This window comes from Coturnix japonica, chromosome 5, assembly GCF_001577835.2.
Source record: "Coturnix japonica isolate 7356 chromosome 5, Coturnix japonica 2.1, whole genome shotgun sequence".
NCBI lineage: Eukaryota > Metazoa > Chordata > Aves > Galliformes > Phasianidae > Coturnix > Coturnix japonica.
This window is the reverse complement of record NC_029520.1, coordinates 16,846,945-16,861,104: the sequence shown is the minus strand read 5'-3', so window position 1 is coordinate 16,861,104 and position 14,160 is coordinate 16,846,945. Positions and strand designations below refer to the sequence as shown.

General features: G+C 43.5%; 1 protein-coding gene and 1 long non-coding RNA gene across 3 annotated transcripts in view; one reads left to right on the top strand and one right to left on the bottom strand.

Moving 5' to 3' along the window:
• The first annotated feature begins 312 nt into the window (after positions 1–312).
• The window catches only part of GTF2H1 (general transcription factor IIH subunit 1), a 22,192-nt gene continuing 8,344 nt past the window's right edge, over positions 313–14,160 (top strand). Inside the window, exons 1-8 of the mRNA XM_015864171.2 lie at positions 313–448; positions 3,782–3,950; positions 5,793–5,985; positions 8,395–8,557; positions 9,912–10,005; positions 10,804–10,953; positions 11,954–12,033; positions 12,959–13,089. Of these exons, the coding sequence (XP_015719657.1) occupies positions 3,797–3,950; positions 5,793–5,985; positions 8,395–8,557; positions 9,912–10,005; positions 10,804–10,953; positions 11,954–12,033; positions 12,959–13,089 (965 nt within the window). The 5' untranslated portion in view covers positions 313–448; positions 3,782–3,796. The remainder of the gene's footprint in view (positions 449–3,781; positions 3,951–5,792; positions 5,986–8,394; positions 8,558–9,911; positions 10,006–10,803; positions 10,954–11,953; positions 12,034–12,958; positions 13,090–14,160) is intronic.
• Positions 932–14,160, bottom strand: part of LOC107314690 — a 39,853-nt gene continuing 26,624 nt past the window's right edge. For both annotated transcript variants that reach the window (XR_001555583.2, XR_001555582.2), the window contains one exon: positions 932–3,496. This is a non-coding gene — a long non-coding RNA (uncharacterized LOC107314690). The remainder of the gene's footprint in view (positions 3,497–14,160) is intronic.

Sequence of the window (14,160 nt, the reverse complement as noted above, 5' to 3'; positions counted from 1 at the left end):
CGGAGCGGCGGGACCGCCGGGCACACGGCGCGGGACGAGCGACGCCCGCCAACGGCGGGGCCGGGTGACGGCGGCGAGGGGGGAGGAGAACCGGGCGCGGCGGGACGGGGCGGGGGGGCGGCCAAGCCCCCGTGAGCTCCCCCCTCCGCCGTACTGTCATGGCGGCGGGGGAGGGGCCGTCACGTGAGCGCGGAGCGGGGCCGACGGCGGAGGGGGGGGAGCGGCCACGTGACCGCGGAGGACGCGCCTCGGCGGCCCGCGTCCCCGTCACGTGACGCGGCCTCCCCCGCCCTGCCGGCGCCTCGCGGCCCGTTCCGGTCACGTGCCCGGCCCTGCCCGCCCCATGGCCCCAGCGGCGGCGGCCCGACCCCCTTAGCGCCCGCACCGCCCCGGGCACGGCCCGCTCTGACCGCAGCGCCCGCCCGCCCGGAGCAGCTCCCGCCACACGGTAAGCAGCGCAGCGCGAGCGGCGGCGGGCACTGCGGGTGCCGGGCACTGCGGGTGCCGGGCTGGGCAGCGAGGCCGATCCGCCGCGCTGCCCCGTGCTCCCCGAGCAGCCCGTACCGGGGATATAGCGCACGAAGCTCCGGCGCAGCGGGCCCGGCCCGGCCCGGCGGGTCACACCGCGGCCTTTGGCCCTCGTTCCCCGGCTCCCTCGGCCGCCTGTTTCGCTCGGGCCGGGCCCGGCGCTGCAGCAGCCCCCGCACAAAGGCGGCCCGGCCCGGAGCCCCCCGGTACGCCGCTCCCTGCGCCGGGCCGGGCCCCGTGGGGAGCCCGCGGCAGCGTGACCGCGGCTCCGGCCCCACCGATGCCCCGGGCCCTCGCGAACGTGGCGCAGAGCGGAGCCTGACACCGCCGGGTACCGGCCCCGACCGAGCTGATGGCGGCAGCGGGGCCCACCCCAGCTCTGCCCCACTCGGTTACCGCCCAGTGACAGCTCCAAGGGCCGCTTTTATTCCTGTTCAGAACTCAAACACGGCAGCGGTACCGATAGCACAGAGCACACAGCGAGCAGGTGCAGCGGTGGTTAGGGAGAGGCTCAGTGTTAGAGGAAAACGAGAATGTGACGGCAGTTCCAGGTGATCCTCTCCCAGAGCTGGAAGGAGTGGCTGCAGGTGGTCAGCAGCCAGCACCCCGTACTTTGCTCCTGCACAGCCCCTGCCCGTTGCACACCACAGCCAGCAGTACAGCCCAGACAGGCACGATGACAAATCCCAGCCAGGAGTTAGGCCCGGTGCCTGAGATTTTTCCCAGCCATTAACCATCACTTCAAAAATTCTGTCACCAGAGAATTAGGATTAACCTGTGTCTGGTTATCCGATACAGGAAGATGCTTTAAACCAGAGAAACATCTCTTCCAAAATGTGCAATTGAATGACTCCAACGCTGCCGTTTTCAACAGCTAGAGCTGCAAAATAGCAGAATTTCTCCCTGTGACCACTGCAGTCCTTGCTTCTTGGAGCAGCACTGCTGTGAACTGCAGCACCGATTGCTGGAAGCTCCAGAGCTGTGATCGGGTGCAGATATGATGATGAGGCAGGCGGGAGTAGCTCACTGAGGGCTCTCACCTCCACAATGAGCCTAAGGTCTGAATAAAGCAAAGAAGTCAGTGTGCTGTGGGGACGTGGCCTTCCTCTCAGCAGCAGCAAGGAGTGTCCTCATGCTGCTCTCACAGCTGGGTGAGATTCTATTTTAAAATTGTTCTGGTACTTCTTGTAACGAGAGAAGCCATCTTGTTTCCATTAATGAAAGATGGTAACTTCACTAAATCCTGATTATTGTTCTGTTTTTATATCCCAATACATTGTTCAAAAGACAGCTGGTGGCTTTCTGCGTTTTGTGTGATGCTGGTTGTGCTTGTGTGATCCTGCTGCCACTATTAGTTGCTGCATGAGAAAGAGAGCATGACAATGACAAGTATGAGTCCGTACCCTCCATGCCCTCCCAGCAGGCAGAAGGAGCCACTTGTGGGATCTGTGCTCGCTGGCTGCGTGCTGCAGGCATGGCTCTGGCAGCGCTGCGGCTATCAGCGAGAAATTGCTGCTGCTTGCTGTGTGCTGCAGCAAAAAGGCTGCTTGTAGGTGGGGGAAATAGCACAGTACAAAAGCAAGGCAACTCAGCACAGTGAGCCCCAAATGCTTCTCTTTCTGTTCTGCGCAGTTTAAATTCCTTTGCATTCTGTGGCTTTGTCTCTTCTGCATTTGATAATAACGTCCTTGAAAGGATGTAAAGGGAGAAAGAAGTGAAAATCCTCAGTCTTGCATGTATGGAGGTTTCTGTTCTGTTGGAACATACAGGTAGCTGCCTCTTTCTGGTAAGGATGAGGTGCTGATGGGAGACCAGAGACCCACGACAGGAAATTCAGCATAATATGGGAGCAGGAATAACACTGAAGGATAATAACGCTGTTGGGGACACTGTAATGGACTGTGCTGAGAAGCACTGGTGAAATGATGCCATGTGGTTTTCCTTGAGGAAGCAGCATTAGCAGGGCTGCTCAGAGCGTGGCACAGCCTGTTCTGGCTGCTGCTGCAGTGCTATGGATGGGAACCTCCACAGTCAGATCTGCATTGTTGAAGTGTTGGGTGAGGCCGATAGATGCCACATAGGGGTGAAACTGAAGTGCAGGATCCGTTCACCACGAAAGCTTTCCATACGTTATTTTATGTAACACGTTTTGATGATGGGCTTGCAATACTGAGGAAAATGCTGTGCTGCTACACAAGCTGGCCGAGCAAAATATCAAAAATAAAGACCCTGCATATCCACAGTGTTCAGAGGTGTCATTCTGTGCAAGGTAATGGTGGTGTGATAAGCTGTATGCACTGCTTTGATGCAGGCGTACAAACGTAATCTGACAGATACTCTGAAAACCCACAAAACATACATACTGGCTTTTGAAGATACTGTTCTGTGTTTCAATGGGAAAGTCCACGGTGTATAAAATACATTAATTGGACAGACTAAACGTTTCCAACAAAGATGTAGTTTTTTCATGGGTGTGCAACAGTACATTATTAGAATTGCTGGGCATACCTATGGTGCACTCATTCTCTTGAGAAATGTGAAGCTGCAAAGAGGGAGGGATAATGACTGCTGGAAATGTTACAGCAAGTATTAACAGGCTTCTGAATGCGAGACAGGTGAAAAATCCCATTCTTTTGAAGCAGATACAGCGTTTTATCCTGTGGTGTCTGGGGGAGAGGGGTAGGGAACTGCCCGGCTGACATTAAACGTACAGAATATTGTTCAAGCCCTCAGCAAAAAGCACTGCAGTAAGAGCAGGGCTGTCACCCAGCTGCGCTATCTTTAGTGCAGAGAACTGAAAATCCATGATTTTTCACATACCTTGTATCCCTCCCTCTTCTGAAATGATTTAGCATCTGCTGCTCATGCTGAAGGAATCGCTGCCAAACGCTGGAGGAGATCTGCAGTTTGTGTTTCTGCATAGCTTTGGGTTTTTTGGCTGTTGTTTTTTGTTGTGTTTTTTTCTGATCTGCAAAGAATAGTAAAGAAACATTAAAACTTGGTTATCAATTTAAGGTTTAGGGGTCTTTTATTGGGGCACAAGCATCGTCAGCAATGTAACTAGATGAATAAATAGCAGGCAGTATTTTGTTAAAATAAGTTTGCTAATTGTATCGTCAGTGGGGAGCATATCTGTCTGGAAGGGTTCAAAATGACATGGGCATTAACAAGTACGTACAAGCCACAGTGCCTTGACAAGAAAAGTAAGAGTTACAGCAAATAATAATAATTAGCTCTGCTGTCTTTTTGATAGCTCCTTGTAGCTGCAATGGCAACGTCATCAGAAGAAGTGTTACTGATAGTAAAGAAGGTCCGCCAGAAGAAGCAGGATGGAGCTCTCTACCTTATGGCTGAGAGGATTGCATGGGCACCTGAAGGCAAAGACCGCTTCACAGTGAGCCACATGTATGCAGACATAAAATGTAAGTGAAGACTTTCCCTATTTCAGTATTACTTACTTCAGTAAGTGATATTCCAAAAAACATTGAAATACAACCCAAAGCATACCGCTGGAAAGCACTGATATGTCACTTGGTTGCAAGGATCTGGAGCTTTGGCTATATTGTTCTATACAGCAGCAGTGATCAGGACCACAGTGAATGATTATTGGTTTATTAAGGATGTGGCAGCAGAACTTCTGTACTTTGCAAAACTTTGTTATACTGCATTTTCTGTTAAATTACAAAAATAAAGTAAAAAAAAAATAAATAAAAATTCCAACGCAGAACTCTGCAATAAACTGCACAGAAATCATCCATGCCATATGCTTGTGGAGGGAAGGGTGGGAGGAGGGCTAAGGAGAAGAGTACAGGATTTTTGAGCCTAACACAAAAACTATCTATCTGGCATGTCATCTATTCAGCTCTGTATCTAAGGCTGTTCCAATCTGCTTATAAAATGAACATGGCTTATATTTTCACCCAACAGACCATAGCTTCAGAAGTGCTTCTATAGTTTGGCCTGACAGTAATTTCCCAGAGAAGCATTTGGTGCTGCATAGTTCTTGCAAGTCACAACTGAGCAGTAAATGTCTGTATGCTGTTTTTTTGGCTCCAATTAGTACGAACATTCCATGTGTTGCAATGCCAAAAAAGGAATGAAGCATGTTGCATGCATTGTTTGGTTCAGCTTTAGTGGGTTCTGCTGTCAGAAATATACAGGTACTGCAGCATGAACAAAAGTGGGTGCAGTGAATCAAATCTAAGTTGCCTTTTTCTGAAATACGTGCTGTAAGTTAAAAGGTCTCATTATATTCAATTTTGTGAAGGCTTTATCCAGCTATTTAGCTTATGTGTAAGCAGCTTATATAGATGTTGAAGCATGCACGCAAATAAGTCTTTATAACTTAAATGAAAGCTGCTTTTTTATATCTTTGTAAAATCCAGAAAATAAAGATGGGATGGAGGGAAGGGGGCATTTGTTTAGTGGTGACACTTGGCTCCTTTCTCCTTGTTGCACTACAGAAAGAGCACAAGATTGGAAGTTAGGTCAGTGCTGTTTGCAGTGCTTTGTTGAAGTCAGTGTAGCAGAACTGTCCACAAGTGCAGTTGTTTGCGATCCATCAGCACAGCTGTTCTGGCCTCTTCTCCCTCTAGTTACAGAAAAGGAAGCGGAAGTTGAGTTTTCCTTATGAGTCATTAGGGTGCAGCAGCACCTTGGAGGCATTGGGATCACCTTTTAGGAATACCTGTGGCTAACTGTGCTTAGCACACCACTTGAAACCAGCATGCTTCTGCCGTCAGCGGCCTATTACCCCACCTGCATTTGCTTTCTTACTACTACTCTTCTGAGGAAACTGATCCAGCTGGAAAAACAAAAGGGGATGCTTCTCATTGGATCGCTTCCTTGGTTTTGGTTACTGTACAAACATTAACACCAGTATAAGAGAGGTGGAGAGGGGACATGAGACTGTCACTTCTCAGCATCAGCCTGGACTTGTACCAGCTTGAAGCCTCCAGGTGACTGGTTTGCCAGCAGAGAACATAGAGAATGCAAAGATGAATCTATGCTCCTAAGGTGTGGTGGAAGGATACTGAGCAATGGGCTGCTGGTGGCAGTGTCTTGTATTTTGGGCTGACTGTGCAGCAGTCAGACTAATTTAAGGGGAAAATGATGTTCTATTTGCGTGGCTGGAGTTCACACGCAGAGTAATGATGTTTAATTGGAAGATGTGGATACTTGCTTATAACCAAATACTCTAGGGAAGAGACTTTCCAGTATAAGCTTGCTGTCTGTTGCTAATTAATACTCTCTGTGCAATCTAGGCCAGAAAATCAGTCCAGAAGGTAAAGCTAAAATTCAGCTTCAGCTAGTATTGCATGCAGGGGACACAACCAACTTTCACTTCTCCAACGAAAGCACAGCAGTGAAGGAGCGAGATGCAGTAAAGGATCTTCTTCAACAACTGTTGCCCAAATTCAAGAGGAAAGCTAATAAAGAACTTGAGGAGAAGAACAGGTAAAGGCGATCTGAAAGCTGCTTTTCTTACTCCATAGTACTTACTTAACTATAGCGTGTTTCTGCCAACAGTTGTAATGTTGTATTGCAGCATTATTAGTGACATTACATTTGTGAAAACTTTCCACTTTCAGTTTCAATCCTCAGGGTTTATATAAGTGTAACATGTTGAGACTGTCCCTGCATTCTCAGTGGCACATTCCCAAGGTGTGAAGGCAACTACTCAGCCTTTCATACCTGTGGGTATGAGATGAAAGCACCCAAGTGGCAGTCTGTCTCTTCAGCATTCCTGAGTACATACTGACCAGTTTAAAAAGCTGCAAGCACTTAAATACTTTTACTTTCTCTCCTGAAGTTTCCATCTTCCTGCCACCCTCCCCCCCTTCACGTACCCCTATTGCTCCTTCCTCCCTGCCTGCCCAGACAAATCTTCTATCCTGGTATGTTGCAGACTACACTGAATTGTCGGGTTTTTTTGTTTTGGTTTTGTTTCACGCATCTCGCTTGATATGCAGCCTAGTTTATTATTCAGCATATAATAAATATATACAGGATGTTTATTCTAAAATAAATTTGATGAAAAAAGTTTCAGGAATTAAGTCATTTTCCCTAAAGGGCTTTTAAGATATCTTTTGAAATGCTCACTTTAAACTGGTCCTTGTGAGCATGGGGCATACTTCTCTCTGCCTCTCCAGATGAGTTTCACTGGCATCTCATGTGAATCCTCCACCTGCTGGCTTCCATTTTCAGAGCTTTGAACTGACTTATCTAAGTAAAATGTTTTGGATTTTTTTTTCTTGAAAATAGGAACGTTACTTCACCAGGCAGATCAGATCTTCACAAAGGGAAATCTTTACACAGGCAAGAGCCCTTATATAGTAGCTCTGACAGATATGAGATGAGCTGTTTTCAGTACTGCAGGGACAGCTAGCATCCACAGCAGTGCACACTGCTTTGGCACTATTACTGTATAGTTTCTTTATAGCTCCTTCCTATTCTCTGACAGTGAAAATAGTGAGTAGTTGTACAGACTTAGCTCTGAACCCTTGCACCCCTAAATGGAGCTTTATAGTATTTTATCTTTTGGCATTAAAAGCTTTTCTAGTTATAGGAAAGTGGAAGCAGAAGAGGCAAAGTCTCTGTACACAGTCTGACAATTAAAGTCCAAATCCAATAATACGACTTCACTGCTTAGTTTGGAACAGATGTGGCCCAAAAAAAAACTATTCTGGAAGGGAACCGAATCCCAGCTCCCTGTGGCACTTTCCCCATTTATTAATAGCAGGGGGTGAGGTGTGAATGCAAACTTATCATCTAATGAGCTATTTCATATTTAACAGACTACTGCTTGCTGCTCTAACCTGTAGTCATTGTCACTAACCCATGTTTGTAAGAAGAAAAATTGAATAGGAAGAATAACATGGTGTGAAAACACATGAGGAATGTCTCATCCTAGAAAGTTACCACTTCTGTCTCATCCTACTTCACCCTCAGAACAGCTGCAGACTTCAGTCCAAACTATAATTTATCCCCATTCTCCCCATGTCTACATAGTATGCACTCATAAAATTCCTCTGTGGTGTTTTCTTTGTTTGCAATGAACATCCTGAGGAACATGCTTAAGCTTTTTGAGATTTTTGGCTAACTGTCCACACGTGTCTCAGTAAATAACCTGCTGAGCTTCACACTGGCTATACAGCTATGTGAAAAGAATATGGATCAGCTGAAGTTTCTGGGCCGTACATTGTTTACATTTTGGACAGTAAGGGTGATACTGGTGATCTGGATTGGAGCTTTTGTAAACATTATCCCCTAGTGGATGGAGGCAGCAACTTGTGCTGCACATGTAAGTTAAGCGATGTCACCAACAGAAACGTTAATGAACAAAAAACCTCACAGTAGCGTGCATCTTAAGGTACCTTATTTCATGCGTACTTTGTAATCTGCATTCTTGCACTAGAATAGAGAACTGCAGGCACCAAACGTTAAGATTTTGATCAAGAATTGGGTAGTGCCCCAATCTCCTTTTTCTACCATACCACCTTTGTTATGAAAGTTCAGGAAAATTAATTTTGCTTTTGCAGTTCAGAAGACTCCAGCCTAGGGCATGCAAAGACACGTGCTTCACACAATATTTAAGGACAAGACATGAATCCCACATTAATGCTTTCTTAGGCGATACTTTTTCTAGCATTTCATGCTACTCCTGAAAGACTTTGAGCACTTTCTTCATTCTTTTGGGACAAATATCATTATTGAGGTTGGTTGTTTACACAGTCTTGTTAAGAAACATGGCATTTTTGAAAGAAAAGTTAGTTTCTGTTCCTGTTGTGAACTCATATTAGCTATGGAAATCCTAGTGATTTATCCTGCAGCATTTCAATTCTATTCAATACGTTCTTTTACCAGAATGCTGCAAGAAGATCCTGTTTTGTTTCAGCTCTATAAAGACCTTGTTGTGAGCCAAGTAATCAGTGCTGAAGAATTCTGGGCCAACCGTTTAAGCCTGAATGCAGGGGATAATTCTGCAGCACCTAGTAAGCAGGATGTGGGCATCTCTGCAGCATTTCTGGTATGTTGAACCTCTCATCAAAAGCATTTTAGAACAAACAGACTGGGGAAGTGAGAGTTCTGCTCCTGTACTTTATTCCCATATACTTGAATGTTTTTCTTTCCTGGTACCTCAGTTTAATATTTCTCTGCCTCTTAGACTATTGCAAGCATCAAGGAGGAAAAAAAGTAAAGGTATCGTGTAAATCTTCAAACCCAAAACTGTATTGATTTAGGTTGCTCAAATTTAACTTAAAGATGCAACACACAGACGCTGCATAAACTGCTGTTCCATCTTCCACGTAATAGGAAAAAAAGGCAGATTCCGTCATTAGATTAGTGAATTAATGCAATTAATTAAAAAGCATCTCTCGTAATGTCCACCTGCATAAGTGAAGCTGCAAAGAGTCCCACACAAACAGTCTTATTCTTTCCCTATAGTTATGGTTTTGTTTAACCAGCTTTCAGCTGCTCGAAGGCCCAACCTGTACATCTGAAAGCTTGTTCCATCTCTTTCCCAAACGCCCAGTTACATTACCCCATGTAGAATCACAGTGCAACCTAAGACGTAATAATCCAGGTACAGTCTTCAGATTCCTCCCACAGATCCATGTTTTTACACTTGCAACAAAACTCATACAGATGATGACTTGTTAACAGAAATCCCATTTCTGTCTTTGTAATGACTTGTGCACACAGCAGAGGTTTGAGTAGGAAGGAGGAGATGGGAATTATTTTCTGACGTACCTACTATACACTCACTTTTCTCCCCTAAATACACAGGAATTTAAGTGTACTGAAAAAAAAGAAAGCCAGAATATGTAGGCACCTGCTTTCTCTTGTTACAGAGAATGTGACTGTGCTTACTTGCTCCAGAAATTCCTAAAGACAGAACTCTTAACTTGCAGGTTTTAGCTAAGGCAGTTTTTAAGTTCACTGTTATTTATCATTTGTACTGAGATGCCTCTCATATATAAGAAAAGGAGTAACAGCCATAAACTGTTATTGATTCTTCACCAGATGAGTTGTTGAGTAAACACCAAAAGATTAGGCATACACAGTACATATAGCTATTTTTACTTGGATATATTAAATGAACTACTCCTCTTGATTGTTTCTGCTTTCATCTTTAAAATTTAGTCTCCTTGAATCATGCCTTAGGTAGTAAGTATAATAAAGTAATCAATGCACGCTCTTTTGTTTTGTGTCTCGTAAATATCTATTTATGATCAAATATGCAATGGATTATTGTAGGAAGAAGATTATTTATCTACAGCAGAATTAGACTGCAGGATGGCAGTATTTTCTTTTCCTTCTCCCTTTCCAGAAGATATTCAGACTGAAGCTGTTTCTCCTCCCTGTTTGCTTTTTCTTAGGCTGATGTACGACCTCAAACAGATGGCTGCAATGGTCTGAGGTACAATTTGACTTCAGATATCATTGAATCCATATTTCGAACTTATCCTGCAGGTAAGAGTAGTGCATTGCTTTACATTCATGTCAGATTTATTTACTACCATTTTACTGCAGGAAGTCAAAGCCTTGAAGTATACAGGACTGAGGCTTCAGTCTCTTGGATGATTTTTCCCTATGAATTTTCTGTAACATGAGGAGGGATGGGAAGAAGCATGTGCTAATACGTGTTAGAATCATAGAATCACCAAGGTTGGAAAAGACCTACAAGATCATCCAGTCCAACCGTTCACCTATTGCCAATAGCTCCCACTTAACCGTGTCCCTCAACACAACATCCAATCATTCCTTGTTTCAACTAATGAAATTGAGTTTTCATTTCAAAAGTGTTTTAATTTGCTCCACCTACTTTTTTCCTTTTCAATTGTAAGCAGAGATTTGGCTCCCTTGATAATCTACTGAGTATTTCAATTTCTCAGAGGGGAAGAGTGATTTCCTTCCTTCCCTTGCACTACACTGAACACTGACACTGGTTCGTTTGGGCAGTAGGTTACAAATGCTGGATCCATTTTGAGAAAAACTAGAATTCTGTCAAGTGAGACTTCCTGTGTGAGTGCAATTTAGAGTATTCAAATCTCTGTGATGTGCATTTCTTTTCAGAGCATTAGGTAGCATTGCAGAGCATAGAAGAGTATCCATTAACTGGTGTTTAACCTGTGCATTCCCTTACACTTAACTGGCATGAATGACAATAGCATCAGACAGAAAGCTAGGAAGCAAGTAAGAAAATACTAATATAAAATGCTGTATTAAGATTTGCAGAACACTTTGTAATCATTACTTGTTTGTTCACAGTGAAAATGAAATATGCAGAAAATGTTCCACATAACATGACAGAAAGGGAATTCTGGACACGATTTTTTCAGTCTCACTATTTCCATCGGGACAGGCTCAATACAGGCTCAAAAGATCTCTTTGCCGAATGTGCCAAACTGGATGAGAAAGGTAAGCTTTGTGACTTGGTTGCCGCAATAGGCTGTTAGCAATCTTACAGAGCACAGCACAAGAGGAACAGCCAGAACACCTTGCAAAGCTGAAGTCTGCATTTTCTTATGTCCATATATCGGACATCTTGTTAAAGCAAGAGGCGGAGACTGTCACCGGAAATTGTCTGTAGCTTTGCTGTTCTTAACCTGACTGCAAATGCATTCCTTGGAATAAATGGGGATGTGCTAGTACAAGAAATACCCTTTATCACAACTCATGCAACAATAAATTAGTGATAAATTCTAATAATTTACCATCATGACAGTTTAATTATGCTCTGCTATCAGTTGCTATGGAATAAATTGGTTTACATAAACCTTTATTTTGTGGTTGTGCACAACTTACAGCAGGTGCAGCTTTTATAACAAATTGAATGTTTAGCAACAGAAAAACATGGATCCCATCCCATATTTTCCAGAGGAGTTGACATCCCTATCCTGTCCACCTTTTTAATGGAAACTTAACTCAGATGATATTTAATCTGTATGTTTTTTTAATCTTCCAGACATATGAAGAAGTAAGATCACTTAATGCCATTCCTTAGTATGTGTTAGAATTCTGACAGGATATGGGTTCTATTAGGAACCCACAACCCTTCACAAGGAAAACCTATCAGAAGTTACTATGATAACTACAGTTACTTCTACCCAAAGTGATCCAGTAATACGGTGACAGAGTTTAAAGAAAAACGTCAGGCTTCCCAGTTTCTACTACCAACTAATACTAAAAGCATCCTCAATGTTAATACAGAACAGAGTATAGCAATGAGCAGAAGTTGATGAAAGCTGCTGTAATTAGAAGGCTGATCTCTAACAATATTTTTTTCAAGTTTATTACTTATTTTCAAGGGAACTTTAACGGGTTGAAAGATCTAATCAGTGATATTTGAGAATGTTGATTTTTAAATGTTAAATATAATAATCCCACACGTGTTTTTTTTCCTACTGCTCTCATACAGGGTTAAAAGCAATGGTGTCTCAAGGAGTGAAAAACCCTATGATAGATTTAACAGCTTTGGAAGACAGATCATTAGATGAAGTAAGTAGTTGGCAACAACAAATTTAAGGGAAAACTGGGTCCTTCTCCTTCCTGTTCAAATTACCACACATACTATTTCTAAAACACAGCACTTAGAAGGTTGCTGCACATGTTGAGTACTCCACATTTACACAGCCATACGTCTGTGAGGAACTGAAGCCTGTGCCCAACCACCTGTGTTAATGTGCTGGGTGTGCTGCAGGACCTCTCACTTTTCTAAATGAGTTCCTTCCACTGTGTATGGCTTTCCACCCCACACCACCCCCCAGTTACAGCAGATTCTGTCTGGCTTCTTCCCAACTTTCAGAACCCATGGTCACAAAACAGGAAAAAAAAAGTTTTAGCCTTTCTCCTTACTTTGAGCATTGCTGTTGGATTCTGCTTAATTTTATGCATGCTGTATAGAATTTTATCTAGATTTAATTATTGTATTTTGTCAAAAATAGCTCAGTGTGAAGTTACCTACTCTTAGGTATAAACTAAAACCATTTTTATAAATAATGTACCACAATATGAAATATTTAAGGATGCAGTTTTCCTGCAGCTGACTTAATTAAACCTTTCAGTTATAATTAACAATAACGCTTTGTTTCAAAAGTTTGTTTTTGGTTTTTTTGGGTTGCACAAAGCTATCAATCCAAAAGTGGAACAGGGGTTAAGAATGTGCATGTTTGCTGTGCAAACTGCGATATTTTGCATTTGAGGCAGGTTAATTGCAAGCATGAAACTGAGTATAGATTAAAGTGAATTGCTTTCAGCCACTTGGTAATTAGGGAGTATTGCCAGCATTAAGGCTTGAGGTTTCCTGAATTCCCAGTGCTATCACATCTTCCTGACACTAAGTCTGTGGGCTGACTCAATGGAAAACACAGAATGGTCCTTTTGGTTCACGAGGAGGAGGTAACTGGTGTTGTTCTCTTTATAGGGCTATGGTGTTGCTCCTGTGGCCTCTACATCAAATGCCTCAAAATCTGCTAGAGAAAGTAGCAATGCCGCCATTATAAAACGCTTTAATCATCATAGTGCCATGGTCCTTGCAGCTGGCCTCAGAAAACAGTAAGTTTCAATGTTGTCTAAAAGTTAAATATTTTTAACAAATTAAAGAACTTCCAGAAGGAAAATACATCTGCTGTTATTCATTCAGTCCTTTCCTGCAATTTCTATGAATGAACTACTATGTTCTGGAAAGAAAAGTACCATTAGGTTCTATTTTACTTTTTATAAAGTTCTTCTGATCTGCCTCATATGACAGATGCTATTGTTAGCTGAGTTGCTCTCCTACCATTCATACATAGAAAATAGAAAGGATGATTCTGCCTCTCTTCTCTATCCCTGCTGAAGGCTGCATCAAAGGGGAGATCTGGTTCAGGGGCTCCGCCTGCCACCTTCCAGGAGTGGATCTGCTGTGGCTTCCTATAGTGGGTTGCATGGGAGAAGGCAAATGAGGAAGCATAAACATGAATGTGATATGCATGGATCACATTAAAAGTTTACCTAGGGCAACATCCTGTCTCTGACTAACTGCTGTGGTTTAACTCAGCAGGTGGCTGAGCACCATGCATTTGTCTGTTCACTTTCCTCTTTCCCAGTGGCATAGGAGACAGAATCAGGAAAAAAAAATAGAACCCATGGGCTGAGATAAAGCTATTTACTTGGAGTTGAGGGAAATAGTTATGAATACACACACACACACACGTATACAACTAGTGGTACACAAGCAATTGCTCACCACCCCCAAACTGACGCCCACCTTAGTCCCCTGAACAGCAGCAGAAGAGAGGGAGATGAATTCCCACCCCCTTCAAAACTCCTTCCACATGATATTGTAAGGTATAGAATATTCCTTGGGGCAGTTTAAGTCAGCTGTCCTAATTGTTTCCTCCCAGCTCTTTAGGCTCATTGCTGAGAATGGCCTTGGCTCTACAACACTGCTTAGTAGCAGCTATAAACATCATTGTGTTACCAGCATTGTTTTTGTTCTAGAACCAAAAATGCAGTGTCATCCCAGACAGTCTGAACACTTCTATCCCAACTGAAATTAAGGCAATGACCAAAAAAGTGTCTTGTCTGGTTATATATATTTAAAGTCAAATCTACAGGTAAAGCTTCTTTAAAAAAAAAAAAAAA